Here is a 16,163-nt window from a genome sequence, read left to right as displayed (position 1 = left end):
CAAACAAAATTACTCTGAAGTTCAAAAAGAAAAAAAAAAAAAAAAGAAAAAAAAAAAATCACAGCAACGTTTAAAGACAAACCGACATCAGTTTGGGAAGAGAAAAGTCCTCTAAGGATAAAAAGGGGCCACATTGAAGAGGAAGAAGTAGAGCGAGCAAGGAGATAACAGACTTAATGCTGCAGAGTGCCTACCTCTTTGTAGTTCACCTTGGGTTCTGCTCTCTTCCGCTTTCTGCCCTTCGCCTGGTGAGTCCGACTGGAGAGAATCCATTTTACAACCTGCAGGAGAGACGATGGTGGGGGTGAGGAGGTGAAGGCGGGAAAAAAGATAGAAAGAACAAACGGAGTAGCCAGGGGGAAACAGTGTGATGGTGGAGGATAAAAAAAATGGCAAAGATTAAATAAAGGTGAGAGTGGAACATCAGAAAGAGAAAAGTGGTCATTGCTCAATGGAAAAGAAAAAAAAAAGCTCTCAGACACCGAGTTCAGATACAACGCTCACAGGACGACAGAGCAGTCAGAAACCTCATCAGAGTGCAAAGTGAACAAAAATTGACACTGCGAAAACAGCCCTGCACTCATTTGCAACTTTTCTGCACTCAACTAACAAACAACCAGCGAAGACAAAATAAATAAAACGGAGCACAGCAGCTTTCAATTTGCAGCCGTCACGTGTTTCCAAGAAAAGGAATAAATGAATATGGTTGAATGACATAGAACAAAGAAATACCTATGAATATTTAGACCTAAATATGATAGATCATCTTTTAAATAAAGTCACTGAAGCCATTTTGGTGCTTTAAACTTAAACTGCACAGTTTATCTTAGAAGAAAGATGAATGCGAGGATGTGAAAATATAGGCAAAGCAATTAAGAACAACATGGGAGCATTATGGGAAATCTGATAGGCAGCACAGTACAACACGCAACAGATGCACAGCGCTGTGTGTGCGCGCGCGTTGCACTCCTCTCGGAGGCAGACAGAGGGAGAGACTGAAGCGGGGAGCGAATGTGGGAAAGAGAGGTAAACAAAGTGCGAAAGAGGTAGAGATAAGAGATTATATCAAAATAATGTGAAATAAAGCGTGGAACAATTTTTAAAAAGCCCAGAAATTAATAAAGGAAGCCCTGAGGAGGCAAAGAAGGGGGAATTAACTTGGTAAAAGAGAAGACTGATGAAAATCAGATGATAATCATATCAAGCATGTGCAATATTTCCACTCTGAGCGCTTTTCTTGAAGACTGTCTGCCACTCCCTGAAGATGAGAAAAGAGAGAGAGAGAGAGAGAGAGAGAGAAAAGGAGAGAAGCGGAGGAGTTGTGCGCCTACCTCTGCTTTGACTTCTTCTACCAGCCTCGCCTGTGACCATACGGCGCTCCTTTCATGCAGCCACTGAACGACAGAGGAGAAGGGGAGAGCAGTGAGCAGGGGGGGCAAGTGATCGGGACGGAGAGGAATGCTTTGCAGAGGCAGAGAGAGAGACCGAGCGAAGCAGGAAGGGGAGGGAGGAGAGGTGGGAAGAAAGGGAGAGAAGGTGGGTGCGCTATCACTTGTTCCTCTGACGGAAACTCGCTACTTGACTCCGGAGGGAGAGACAGAAGGAAAGTGAAGGAGAGGAGAGAAAAACGGGGAGAAAAGTAGAATGGACAATTCACTTCATTCCTCGTTTCTGTTTTATTTTTTTCATCCATTCATTCATTTGTGATTACACACACACACACGCACACACACACACACACACACACACACACACACCCACACACACACACCTACGTACAGAGAGGAGCCCTGACCAGAGCTTCTCACCTTAAGATTGCAGTGCAGTGAATTATACAGCTGCATTTCAGTACGTTTTAATCTAAGGCTGGTTTTATGGTGGCTTTCCAATCACATTTACATTCTCAGGTATGGGGTTTCCCATCTTCCCTTTGATAATACTCCATAAGTTATCTATGGATTTAGATCTGGTGATGCCACGGTCATTAAAGCAGGTATTGGCATTTTTGGTAATGCAAGCAGGTGCCAAGTTCTGCTGGAAAACCAAATCGGAGTCCCCATAAAGTCTGCTGGGAAATAGTATGAAGTGATCTCAGCTTTCCTGCTAGACAATAATACTGGGCGCTTGCAATGATGATGTTGAGAAAATAAGGGGACAAAAAGTAGTGCATGGAATCAAGGTACCTTTAAACGCTCTGATAATCAAGCTGGAAGCAGCATCTTCTGCCCATTACACACACTTCACAGATGTTCCCACACATGCCTGTGCAGCATTTTAGCTATCATAGTTACCATAGCCACACGCACACGTGCACACACACCAAGTACAGTAGTATAACTGCATGCCTGAGTACTTCATGACTTAAAAAAAACAAAAAAAAGAAAAAAACAAAGGTACTTCAGCAGCATCAGATGTACTGAGGCAGAGAGAGAGGTGTTGGAGTGGGCAGTATAGAATGTAGTGAGTGTTGAGGCAGTAAATTGGCATTGTGTAACAGGATACCACACATAGCTCTTTTGCTGTTTGGATCTCAACAACTATTCTCTGGACAAAAAGCCCTTTGTCTACATCTAACACCCTGGTCCTGTTTTTGTGGCTGTGCTGCGTTTCTCTTTTGGATCAATATTAGACGACATCTAAAGGTCTCATCTCACGTTCCTTCAGCAAACAAGGAGGCGATAAATCATGTCAACTGTTGGATTCAAAACTGTCATTTGTAGCATATCAGTTTCTAAATGAAGAGTGTATGTAGAGAACAAATAGTGGCACTGTGGCGACGTCCCTCATTTTCGGACACAATGGATGACATCATGTGTTTAACGCGTCTACACTGGTAAGATTTTGCACCTTAGCAACATAGTGGAGTGACCTGCTAGGTAGATCAAATCTACATAGAACCAATACCACTAACAAGGCACTGGTAGAGTTTTACTACTGTCCTGATGTCTATGGTTATGTGAATAATATATAACTTAAGAATGAAGATTTAAAGGTGCATCAAAAATTAACTGGTGACCTGAACCAGATGAATATGATATTGACCTTCCCTGACCTCTGGTCAGTAAGTGTGAAAGGCAAATCTTGAATATTTTTCCAATTAATGAACGTGCCATGCCTAAACCATACAACTTCCACACTCTTCAGTGTGGAAGACTCAAAGTTAGCCACCTTACTGGTCAATGTGCTGTTTAATAATCAGAGGAAGCATAAAAAAAAAGAGTATAAGAAGCTACTTAAAAGGAAACTATTGAAATCAAAAGCTAAGCTGTTCCGTCATGCTGCTACTTTTAAGCAAAACATGTAGACTAAACATATTGCAGACAAGTTGCTCTGTTTGATCATTTTCAGCTTTCATCCTCTGTAACTTAAAAGGCTGGATTTGGGAATTTGGCAACCTTTGGAAAACTCAAAGGTAAATTAGAGGTCAAGAGACTGCTCTTCAGTGTACAGATGCTCGTCTCCAACACTAAATGTCAATGCAGTAAAGTTTTTAGTCTGTTTTAATATAGAAAAAGGCTGTGTTACAGCAACTTCTCTCACACACACATTGAGTGATCTTGCCTCCATTTCTAATATAAATAATTAGTGATCACCAATAGCCTGGAATGTTGGATTTATTTTATTTTTTTTTAATAAAGTTAATTATGGATCGCAAAGAGAAACTGGAATCAACAAAAAATAAATTAAACATTATGTCATCAGCACTTTACAAAGCTTTGTAAAGACCGAGAATCGTCCACAAACTGATCAGTGAATCTCCATTCACTTTTTAGATACGGTCATTGTGACTTAAACAACAAAAAAGTTGGGAAGAGATAAAAATAAGAAGGCAGGATGTTTTCTCCTTTGAACAGAAGAAGTGACATATATTTCTGTTGTAAGTCTGAACAGCTCACTGAACCTTAAGGGCTCAAAAACAAGTGACAGGTCTGAGTTGTTTCTGAGGTTTTGAGTTGGCAGACACCCAACTGCCAGTCCCAACTGTGAGACTATCAGCACAGAAAAACATATTTTTTTTATAATAGAACCCCCTTAGCATATGAGTTGAGCTGGTTGAGTTTTTGTATTATTCAATAAATAGAGTCAATGAAGAGCTGAACGATAAGTCCACAATGCAAATGTCAATGTTCATAATAATGCAATCACAAAGGACTGAATGCATGTAGTATCTGGTATGCTATTACTGCTCTGCCTCACAATAAATTTCTGGTTTGACTGTTGTGTTCATGGAACAGAAACATCCGAGTGAGGAAAATGTGGATTGATCTAAGCTGATGTTTTTCTAATGTGTAGCTCTAACCCTATAAATGTCATTGTTCTGGTTACATATCACAAATGCACACTTCATAGGCTGGCAAAAAATATCCGTTTATATTTTATGTAGGTTTAATGAATCTTCTGTGATGTTTCTGCTTCTGTATTTACAGGGTTCTGAAGCATTTTTCAGAAAAAAAAAAGTTTTTTTTTTTAGAAATAATTTTTATTTCAGTTATTTTTGTTAACTTCTAATAAAATTTTTAGAATTTGACTACAAAATATTAAACTGCTTGAGTAGTTTTAGATCGTATTTTCTGCAGGTCTCTCATGTAATTAGACAATCAGATTCTGACTTTTGGATAGTGGTAAAGTCTTCTGCTACTGTTTTTGTGACATCTGGTCTGGCTTAGATCTTGTGCATTTTAAAATCTAGACTCCTAAATAGGAATGACATATCCTAGTCTAGAAATCTGGGAAATTTGGTATCTTTTGCATGTTTTGATGTCAAAACATGCCAAAAAATAAAAAAATAAAAGGAGCAGAGTTAATATTTTTATATCCAACCTAACTCGTTATTTCAGATTTTCTATAATGTCCACACTTTGACAAATCGTTGAGTTTTGGCTGCTGCATTTCTTTTTGAGTACAGAAAGAAATCCAGCATGTATTTATTTATTTTTAGAAAGGTTTGCATTACTTCTGGAAACTCCAACCTAAGACAAATCCTATGTAAGATTTGAATCATGAAAAGATATAGCTCTATAATATTTTGGGGCTGTCTTTTCATAGGGGCAGTGAACAAAAGAATGAAACAAACCAAAACCAATAAAAAAAACAAGAAAGTATGTCATTGTTTAATGTAAACCAAGTAAGCCACAAGGCAAAAGAGCCACCTTCAATTTAGTCCATGGCCTGCTACCGGCCATGGACCAAAAGTGTTAAAATGATCCAATCAAAGGTCCAGACTTCAATCTAATTGAGAATCTGTTGCAAGTTTTGAAACTTAGTTCACAGATCCTCTCTATCCAATTTGACTGAACATGAGCTTCTTTGTAAGACAGAATGGGCAGAAATGTCCTTTTCCAGATGTGCACAGCTGGGAGAGACGAACCCCAAATGACTTTCCATAAATAAAATGTAATAATTGTTTTATTTAATAATTGTTTTTTCTGACTTTCATATAAAAATGTCTTTTTCATTTTACATTCACAACTATTCATGTTTGTGATTGTTATGAGAACAAATATGAAACTGTTCACAAGAGTATGAGCACTTTTGCAAGATAAAACATGCAACAATAATCAAAACATATTAATTAATAATTATTTAGATTTAAAAAATTGGAGAAAAATATATCAGAATGAAAGTTTTGGCACATCAAGGCTGGCCTATGTTCAGCCATCGTATCTGAGACTACTTCTATCCCCCTTCAAAGGGACTGCTTACTCATCTAAACTAAAATATCTAAAATAGGCTCTCTCTCATTCCCCATCCCTTTTTCCAGGATTGGTGTGTGTCATTGTTTATTATTAGGCCAAACCATTTCCTGCCTCTTTTTTTTTTTTTCCAGACCAGATTGTGGAGCAACACAAGGGAGTCTGTGGCGATAAAGAGCGAGACAACCCGGGAAAGATTTTTTTTTTTTTAAATGTGTTTGTGTGTCGTGTACACAATGGACAAGTGCTCGCATTTGTAAGAGGTTTTAATCGATCTGGCTGATCTACTTAGCCAGTGACTGGCACATCAAAACAAAAATAAATAAATAAACAAGCGAGCCTGTGCAGAAGCACTCAACCCTTATCCAATCAGGTAGGAGAAAACAGAAGTCCCCTCCACAGTGTCCTTCCCACCCTCAGAGGCCCCTGAAAGGCTCTAGTTACATCAGCACGTAATCTAGAAGGTGAATGTTCCCAGACAGCCATGCAAAAAAAAAAAAGAAAAAAAGGACAAAACACAGACACAAAATTTGCACGTACGCTGTGTGGTAATTAAGATCAGTTACCATAGAAATAGGAGAATTGAAGAAGCCGTTAAAGTGGATTGATCGTGTGGGTGTGTATTTGTAATCCAATAATCTATGACTGGGGGTATTTTTCCCAGCTAGAGGCCAGTGGAGGAGCTGTGTTGCTCAGATAAAATAACAATCTATAACTTACAATTACATAGATTTCATTTTTTAGCCTTTTTTTTTTGTCTCGCATATGTGTTTCAGGTGATCCAATACATTTTAAAATCTGATAAAGGAAACCTGAGGAAACTGAATGCTGTTTTTAAATAATTATTTTATCTATTAAGGGAAAGAAAGCTATCCAAATCACAACAACTTGACCCTTTATGAGAAGTAATCGGTCACTAAACATAATAATAATAAATGGTAGCGAATCACTCAGTAATTGATGGCTGAACAGCCTCCTTTAGAATTTATAAATAGATAAATATAAATAGATAAATAATTTATAAATAAATTAATTGACATAGTGATCTAGATATTTATCTTTCTACATAAATATCCATATATTTTTTTTTTTCCAGTTCCCAGGAAAAGCTGTTAGCAGGAAAACAATCATCATCAAGCAGTTGTTCAATCCCTTCTGGCAAACAGTCACACCACATTTAAGCTGGAGTATTTATCCAGTTATTTACATCTAATAGGGGGCATCATTTTGATTATGAGAGTTGTATTACACAGATGTTTAGAGATGTTCAAAAGATATCCTCCAGTGTTATGTCTTTCCTTATCTGGTGGTACAGCATGTTTGCACCAACAGTACTAAAGAAGTGAGACCAAAAAAAAAAAAAAAAAAAAAAAAAAAAAAAAGAAATCACTGATTTAAAATGAAGAACTACAATTTTTGGGAAACTGTCTTTAAAGTCCTGCCAGTTCTGCTGTGGCACATAAAGGTTAATACAATAAATTCTCAGAGCAGAAGCCTCATTTAGAAATTTACACTTTCATTCATTAAAAAGGCAGATTGCAAAAGAGACTTCTCATACCTCTGGAATTCCCGGTCGATCAAGCCAGTCGGCGTAAATAGCACTGAGGGTGAGGCCCTTTCTGGAACACAATGGCACAAGTGTTAGTTTTATTCCTATTATTACAGTGATGATTGTTATTGCCCAAGAAACCCTTTTAAAAAACACGTCTCTGGGAAAAAGCTGGAAGGGTTCTGGCGGGCTTGAGTTTGGGCCAACACCTTAAACAAAAAAACAAAAAAACAAAAATCATGGACACACCCGTCTTCCTATACAAGATAGAGTAAACAGACATGTACAGACAATGAATAGGATTTAGACGTATGCATGTCATGCAGACAAACATTTGTATGAAAAAGTGTAGCTGCGTCTATGAGACAAAGTGTATGTTTAGTGGATGAAAACCGTCTCGGACAGAACCGCCACAGTGACCGAAGCAACATGCAAAGACAAATGTGTGTGCAAACAAACATTCCACAAGCAGTCAGCAGTAGGTATGCAAACTCTGAAGCACACGCAGAGTAGAAGAGTAACCATACGGCATACCCTTCACCACACTATTAATCTTTCTGGCTGTGTTTAAAAAAAAAAAAAAAAGTCTCCACTCTCTCGCACTGAAGCTTTTACTGTGTGCCGTGAGATTCAGTCCATTAAAGAGGCCATTTTTTAAATGAAATGTTCTCATTTCCATCTTTATTTTTACAGCTATGCTCCCCTAACAGAGGCTCAATTACTGGCTTTATACATTTGCCAAATATATTCCAATAGGACCTTCCTCAAAATAGTATTTTTTTTTTACTGTTTACTCAGAATTACAGAATTAGACATTAAATAGTGCTTCAATATTAATTTAAAGAGGTGGTTTTTAAAAAATAATCTTCTCTTTTCTTGTGTTAATTTTCAGTTTAGCTACTTGAAAATCCCGTCTCCCAGATTCAAATTTAAACTGCAGTAAGGTTCATTAAATGTCAATTATGCTGTGTGAATTTATGCAAAAAGTAATACTAGCAAGCAAAACCGAAAGCATGTCAGTGAGGGTTGTAAATATGTCTAAACAGGGACAAGGGGTCAACAGACAAATCAGTCACGCCACAGTTAGTGTGGCTAAAAATAAATTAAGCTCACAGGCACTTAGTAGGGACCAGGCTTTACTCTTTGCTCACTGACATCGGCTGAGTTTTATTTTGTAATTTTTAGTTATTTTGCTAACAATACAGACTAATGATAATGTTTGGTAATTTACATGGTGGATATAATATTTTAGATCCTGAAAGCACACTAAAGTCTGACACAAATAAATTATATTCAAAATGTTCCTTGTTTTTTCAATTCCAAGAATAATTTTAAAACAAATTCCAGATACATTTTTCTCACATTAACTTGACGTGTCTTTTTTTGTGCCTTAGCTGTACGACATAAGGTGTCCATTTTGGACATTACCGTGGTGCAGATAAACTGTGAGGATTAATACACAGACTGACGATGTGTAGAAAGACGAGACTTTCAGCTGTTTCCATTCACTGCAGCTACAATATTTCTCTACGCATTTCCTAAACCACTCAGTTGCATCTTTAGCATTAAGAAAAAAAAAAAGGAACACTGGCAAATGCTCATCAACGGCAATGCTGGCTAAAACTGGATCAGAAAATAGAACAACTATCTAAAGGTTATGGCAAATAACAGGTAGTAGGCTTGACAAAAAACACTTTTATTTCCACAGATGTGGTGTCAGACTGTTTGGCCTCCCAGCCACTGCCTCAAAGAAAACATTTCCCCTGACTTCATCCTCCTTACCAGAGAAGTCAGAAGATAAGTCCTCCCCTTAAAAACCCACATTCCAGGAAGAGAATTTGTTATCACTACTTTGTTCTTGGGTAGGCGCTGTGTTAATCATTGATGCCAGAGTTTGGTGTCCTGTATGTAACATCATGACTCTAGCAATTTTCCTTGGAATTACCAGCTGCTTTGTGGTAATTTTCCCCCTTATTTCCTCCTCTAACTAATATGGACAATTAGTCTAAGCACAGCTGAGAAGGAAAAGTTATATAAAAAAAGTTATAATATATGGCTTTTAATGATCATTAGCAAATCCATATTCAGATGTACAATGAACATAAAATGTTACAATCTGCACAAACATCACAGGCTTTACTAGAAAAGCCTTAGGTTTTGGCAAGATGAGTTGGTTCATAATAGAAGTATTGAGACATAAGCTTTTGGTCTCACGGGAGCATTTAAGGCTCAAATTTACCCATATTTCATGTACCTGAGGGGCAACTTTATTGCGGTTTCCAGATTATTATTTGGCAATTAACAGAGAAATGAGTTTACATAGGATGGAGATCTCAGGAAAAAGCTATCTTTTGTATAGATTTGCATAATCCTATATTCTATATTGATTATGTCTTGATTACTTTATCCACTAATGTATGAACATGCAAAAGGCAGCCATGACTCTCAACAAACCGGTACTTTGATCCTAAATCCTTCTTGTCTTTTTGTGTTGTTTACAGACAGAGGGATCACATCCAAATATTGACTGTGCCCAACTCTCTCTGTCTAATTCAATCAATTACTGGCTGGTCCAGCAGCACGCTCCACCTGACAGAGAAGGCAAGACGACAAGATTCACGGCAGACAAAAGGTGAGGCAAAAACAGAGCTTGCAACAGAAAGTTTGAAGGCTGGGAGAGCTAATGTGAAATACAGACCGAGAAACGGGAAGATGCAGGAAGAGGTTAATGAGGCAATCAGAAAAGATGGTGAATTGAATGATAAAGCAGAGAGACAGAGAGAAAATGAGAGAGGAGGAGAGCAGGAGGAGCAGTTATCCTTTTACACTTCAATTAATATGAGAGTGGATGAGACTGTTCAGTTAGCCAGATTGGTGTTTGAAGCTTTATTAGACTGATTGTTTCCACACCAGGACCTCCACAGAGAGTAAATCAACAGAAGCCTGCCTATTTCACATTAAGCTATCATCATCATCCAAGACTAAAATGCTTAAGCTACTTTTGGGGAGAAAAAAAAGAAAAGATTATTAAAGGTTTCTGCTATTTGACTGGAATGGAAATCCCCTACTTTAATGCAGGGGAATGGATTCAGAGGTTCATATAATTCATGAATTAAACAGTAATTGCTGCCACTTACATACCTCTCCAAGTGTGGGAAGGTAATCAGGAACATTTGCAGGAAATCCTGTTAGGGGAAAAAATAAATAAAAAAAAAACACGATGAGAAGAAATGGGAGGCATAAAGTGAGATGTGGGAGGAAGAGTGTAAGAGACAGCAAGGCATACCTGATGTTAAGTCAAGTGTGCAAGGTCAGACCATGTTTATGTTACATCCATTATTTAGTGAGAAGATCCAATCTGCCACTGCAGATGCAGGAGCCAGGTGGAATGAATCACATGCATACACGCGCACGCGTACAGACTCCCAGGTGTTATTGTTCAGGTGCTGGTGTCAGCAGGATAAACGTCTGCATATCTGCTCATACACGGAGCTGAACGCTGAACATTAAAATTGGTCTTCAATTGGCTGCACAACTTGAAATGCTATCTTAAATATAGAATGACATTATTTCTCTCATTTTAAGTGTTTTTATTAGCATTTTCAAGCGTGGTAAGGTTATAATGAAAGGTGCTGTAATACAAAAGTTGTGTCAGCAGGCAGCAATAGTGTTGGCATCATAACTCTAAAGAAAATTCTAAGCTTCTCCCAAAGTAATTGCATCTTGAGTTTTCTCTGACACCAATTACCATTTTCTCAGTCATTCATATAAACTGAAAGTCAGTGGAAATACTCATGGCAAAAAGTGAGAGATGTGAAAACGACACCTGAAAATGACTCATATTGTGGTTTCTTTATAACCATATGTAGTATGATTTCTAGACTATTGAGTGCACCTGAATATAAGCTGCAACCACTAATATTGAAAAATAAAAAAAAAGACATATATGCCACATCAAAGCATTGGTCCATTTTGCATATGGAAAAATTTTAGATATTTTCATGGGTTTTTTTTTCCCCATCTGTCTCAATGTAGTTTAACAGTGACAATGGCATCACTTGTTGAAAGAGAATAGGGTTTTTGACTGAAATCCAACATAGCATGCATACGCAAATTTTTTATTCTTTTTTTTTTATTCCTTTTTTATTGTTTTAACCAATGGGAGGTGTTAAAGCAAAATCACAATTTTGCCAAGTATCAATACTAGCAGACAAAAATATTCCTCTAAAAGAACTTCAGTCTCACCTGAGACAAAACAAGTTGTCCATGGTATTTCTTCACAAATAATCTGAAGAAGTCAATTAAGTGCTGGTCCCCAACTTCACTGGCCAAGAACCTGAGAAGGAAGTAGCCCTAGGCAGGGAACAAAACATGATCCATCACAGAAACACAAATAAACTCAACGGCGGGTCCAAGCACACTGGAGCTTTTTGGCAGGACAATTGAAAGGACAATCTAGAATCACTCTTATCATTTAATATGCCAACGCTGCAGTTCCAGTACTTTATATATTTTTCCTCTGTATAACTCTGGTTCTATTTTCTTATTTCCTTCCTGCCTTTAATACATTAGTCTCTTACCTTGAGATAGTGGACTTGCATGAATGTTTTGTCGGGGTTAAGAGCGTGTTTGATTGTGGAGGAGCCAGAGTCGCTGACTTGACCAGTTCTGTCCATGTTCGGTCTACAGGAAAACAAACAAGTAAAAGTATAAACAAAATCACACAAAAGTTTTAAAACCTTTCAACTCCCCTGTGCAATATTGTAGACACTCTTTTAAGGAGACATTGATATACATGTTCTGGTTAACAATTAACTGGAGTTGCATTGTTACACACTGTCACACAATTGCTACATTGTTTATTCAAGCTACACATTTTTAGATTTTCACCCATATTTTCTATTTGTTTGCTTTTTATGTAGAGATTTGGCCATCTTTGATGAAAAATTGGTTATGAGGATTCTGGCAAAGAACCTTATCTTAAAGGCCATGTGTTTGAGCATAGTTCTAGAAATATTTGTGATAAATAGCTTGTGTTTGCATCTCAGATGTGATAGTTGTTTGAATTGAACCATTTGAATGTATGGCTTTAACATCACTAGCAGTCATTGAGTAGTGGGAAGAAAAACAGTGCACGAACAAAATAGAAGATAAAGACAAAGACTCTATGGACAGAAAGTCCATATTACACTAATATTAGTGACATTTCAGAAGCAGGAAAACGACAGTTTCTACATATCAAGACTTCACTGTCAGCATCACTAAATCCACCCAGTCAGGCAATCTCTCACTTGTGAACGAAGAGATTGCTCAGTTGCCATGCATCGCCTGAGGCAGGCAGGAACTCAAGCTTCAGATTTATAATGGAGTACTATAGACTTTATATGACCTCACAATGCTGCACTCGGACTTTACTACCTATGAGTCACGATGCAAACATATAACACTTCTATAAATAAAGCACCCCTGACTACCAGAACTCTGCATTTAACATTTTATGTCACCTAAGCACAAATCATGCCTTAAACCTCCATAAACACACCAACAAACACACATAAAACCAATAAAGAAACGGGCAAACAAAGCCCTGACATGGGACGGCGTGCAGTGATAGCTTCAGTTAGCTGGCATCGATCAGGATGAGCAGATTAACTCCGTGTGCCAATAGGAAGGCCTTGAAGGATCACCCTCCCACCGAGTCGATACAGCAGGCGCCTGGCCCAGCGATCAATACCCCCTTCATCACTGCCTAGCACTTTTCTACGGGAGCGCTTCATGACTAGACCAGGCGGACGTATGCACAAAAAACAGATGAGCAGTGAGATCGACCACGCAAACCAGAGATTCAGATAAACCAGGTATGGCTTCGGGTGTGAGGAATGAGTCAACAGTCAAACTTTTCATCCGTCTCTCCCACACGATGAGCAGAAGAGTGGGGTACGGGTGGAGATGAAGTAGATTGCGGCGGCTGGCAGAAGGAGCAAGTGGTGAGGGAGAAATCGAGGACAGGAGAGAGACAGGAATGTTTGGTTTGTTAAACAGACTGAGAGAGGAAGTCATCAGCTTCCTGGAATTTCTAAATTTGACTGGACACTTGCAACAGCTTTCATCGTGCATCCGAGGATGTATTTCTATTCAAGATGAGACTTTGGGGAAATTGCGCCAAAGTTTGCATTAATATTCTCAGCCTGAGGTGAACTGAATTACCTTAAAATATGAAGGAACCACTTGAGTGTTTTATTATTTTACTTACCAACAAATAAGAGGTATATCTTAGTATCCTGTATTGTGATGAATGTAAGTATATTTTGGTAATAGGTTCAAAAAGGGAAACCGATATTTTATGCAGATTTATGACAAACATATTTCAGGTAATTTCTGTTCATTTTGATTATTAAAGCCTACAGCTAAAGAAAACTCCAAAGTAAATTTCTCAGAAATTACAAAATAAAATAATTTTAATTCAGAAATTTGATGTTATGACTATAATATGCAATCATGGGGAAGACTGCTGACTGCAGACGTCTACAAGGAGGGTGAGCCACAGAACGGCACTGTTAAAGAAGCTGACTGTTTTATTTGGAAAGTTTATTGGGGGAAAAAAAGAAAGAGTGTGGTAGAAAAGGTGCAGGAGCAACCATGAAAACCACAGCGTTGAGAGGATTGCAAAACTCATTTGAGAGTTTGGAGGTTTGGTCTGCAGCTGGACTCAGAGCTTGAAAAACAGCCGCATAGAAACTCCTGAGTTGCAAACAAAGACAGGATGGTCATACCTGGGCTGAGGAGAAAAGGAATTAGGTAGATTACAGTCCGAAATTCTCTTTCCAGATTAATGTAAAATTGAATTTCATTTCAAACTTAAGATCCCAGAGACCAAAGGAAAAAGCGAGAAGCACAGAATCAAAGTTTCATGAGGTTCAGTGTGAAATATCCTCAGTCTGTGTTGGTTTGAGGATCTACGTAATCATCTGGTGTTGGTTCACTGTGTTTAGTTGAAAGTCACCATAGCCGTGTGCCTTGGTTTACAAGCTTAACAAGATGCCAATTTAAATTACCAGCAGGACTTTATGTCTTTGTGTCAATAATTCTGTATTAAAAGTCTTTTTTTTCCCTTTTTTTTTTTTTACCAACATGCAATAATCACCATAAATTAACATGAAATCTCACATCTCTTTGACAAATCTATAAATGGGCTTCATTGTTTGAATTGAATAACTGAAATAAAATCACCTTTAAGATGATTCCAATTTGTCAAGACGCACTTGTATTTTTTTTTTAACTTCCTCTCAGATCTGTTCAGTTCTCAGCTCTAAGTGTCCATATCAGTCTGTTAGTGATGATAAGATAACATAGGCTCAGTTATAGACAACAGGGGATCCTTTATCCATGGGCGAATGTGTGTGTGTGTATCTGTGTGCCAGTCAGAGAAAAAAGATGGACTTTGGCTAAAGAAATAAAAGCAGTGACAGGACATGTATTTCTTGAGAAAACAGGTCCACTGTGTGTGCATGTTACACAGGAGAAAATTGTTGATCCGTCACTGGTGGAAAACACATATTGACTTCATAGACCTGTAAATCCCTCACTTTCTGCCTCTTTTTAACACGTAGGATTAGATAAAGCTTCAGGTTGAAAAAACCAATCGCTGCGTTGAACAACCCACAATCCATCAATGCATTTCTGAATAAACAGGGCTCATATCTGACTTGTAGTGTGTGTGTGCAAAAGGGGAAGGCTGTTCTGTGCATTTGTTGTTCTGCATGCACCTGGGTGGGGCCGAGTTTGGGGAAGGAGAGAACGAGCGAGAAAGGAAATCGGGAGCTATTACTGACAGAACCTAATGTCAAACGCACACACTCGCACACAAACACAAAGAGGTTTATAGCTCCGCGAGCCATATCCTGACAAATTACACTGGGTTGACTGTGGAAACCGGATAAGGTAGAGCAGCGCTTCTAGCAGCCCAGTAAATCAGCAGGGAGAATGGCGTCTGGCCCGAGCTGCCCTAAATATAACTCATCTGAAATGGTCTGATAAACACTGGCCACTGGGGCCCCTGCTGGATCATAGGCTGTCGATTGTGACCTACTGAACTTGAAAAGAACAACCTGCCATCTAGCTTTTGTCTGTTTTCCTGGTGAGCTTAGAGGATGATGCTCTTCATCTCTGTCTGCGCCGATCGGCCACATCAGTATGATCATTGGAAGTCAAAGCAACGCTGCTCATCTGGTGTTTTTTTCTGCTAAATAAATAAATAAATAAATAAATAAATAAATAATCCTTTGTTTTACATGGGTGGTACTCTGACATGAAACATTTTTCACAGAGTAATTACAACTCCTCACACTATGGCAACACTCCCCCTATTGTTCGACAAAGGAGAGAATAATATTTCATGTACATCCACAAGCGCAAGGCAGAACTTATTACCGTTATCCGATCCATCAGACAGAGTCTGCAATGTGTTAGTTATCCTATAAATCTTTAATTAAAATGGCAAAATGTATTCCTGGGATGTTAATGTCCTTCTAATGTCTTTATGATTCTAATGAGGAGTTCCTGGAAGGAACCCAATGTAATTTGGTCGCAATTATTGGGATAATGATTACATCCACAGTAAATATTCGGAGATTTCTCTTTCATTATCCAAACTGTTCTTTTTACGTGAACAAAATAATGTACGAATGTGAGCACATGTTGCATTCTCAACTGACCTGCAGACTGTAAAGCAATTACTGTCTGCCCAATCTGACAGCTGATTTACAAAATGCTAAATAAATTTAGCATTTTGCCCATGTTACTAGGGCCTCATGGTGTTGTAATTTTCAAGGACAGCTCATGGAAATGAAAGAAAAGTTACTGGACGTCGCTGAAGAATGTGTGACAAAAATAACAGACACTACAAGACTACAAGAGAACCC

The 16,163-nt window shown here is 38.2% G+C and overlaps 1 protein-coding gene and 1 long non-coding RNA gene across 6 annotated transcripts in view; one reads left to right on the top strand and one right to left on the bottom strand.

Moving 5' to 3' along the window:
- Positions 1–16,163, bottom strand: part of aopep (aminopeptidase O (putative)) — a 93,306-nt gene that overhangs the window by 42,790 nt on the left and 34,353 nt on the right. For 4 of the 5 annotated variants that reach the window (XM_016669533.1, XM_007548179.2, XM_016669532.1 and 1 more), the window contains exons 9-14: positions 11,823–11,925; positions 11,488–11,595; positions 10,384–10,427; positions 7,252–7,312; positions 1,332–1,394; positions 195–281 (exon numbers count right to left, since the gene is read on the bottom strand). In XM_016669533.1, the coding sequence (XP_016525019.1) occupies positions 195–281; positions 1,332–1,394; positions 7,252–7,312; positions 10,384–10,427; positions 11,488–11,595; positions 11,823–11,925 (466 nt within the window). The other variant, XM_016669534.1, reaches the window with a different exon arrangement.
- The window catches only part of LOC107835818 (uncharacterized), a 43,085-nt gene continuing 28,405 nt past the window's right edge, over positions 1,484–16,163 (top strand). Inside the window, exons 1-2 of the long non-coding RNA XR_001661645.1 lie at positions 1,484–2,833; positions 9,744–9,874. This is a non-coding gene — a long non-coding RNA (uncharacterized LOC107835818). The remainder of the gene's footprint in view (positions 2,834–9,743; positions 9,875–16,163) is intronic.

Source organism: Poecilia formosa, unplaced genomic scaffold (genome assembly GCF_000485575.1).
Source record: "Poecilia formosa unplaced genomic scaffold, Poecilia_formosa-5.1.2 Scaffold25, whole genome shotgun sequence".
Lineage (NCBI taxonomy): Eukaryota > Metazoa > Chordata > Actinopteri > Cyprinodontiformes > Poeciliidae > Poecilia > Poecilia formosa.
Note: the sequence above shows the minus strand (reverse complement) of the source record. Positions and strands in the feature narration are given on the sequence as shown.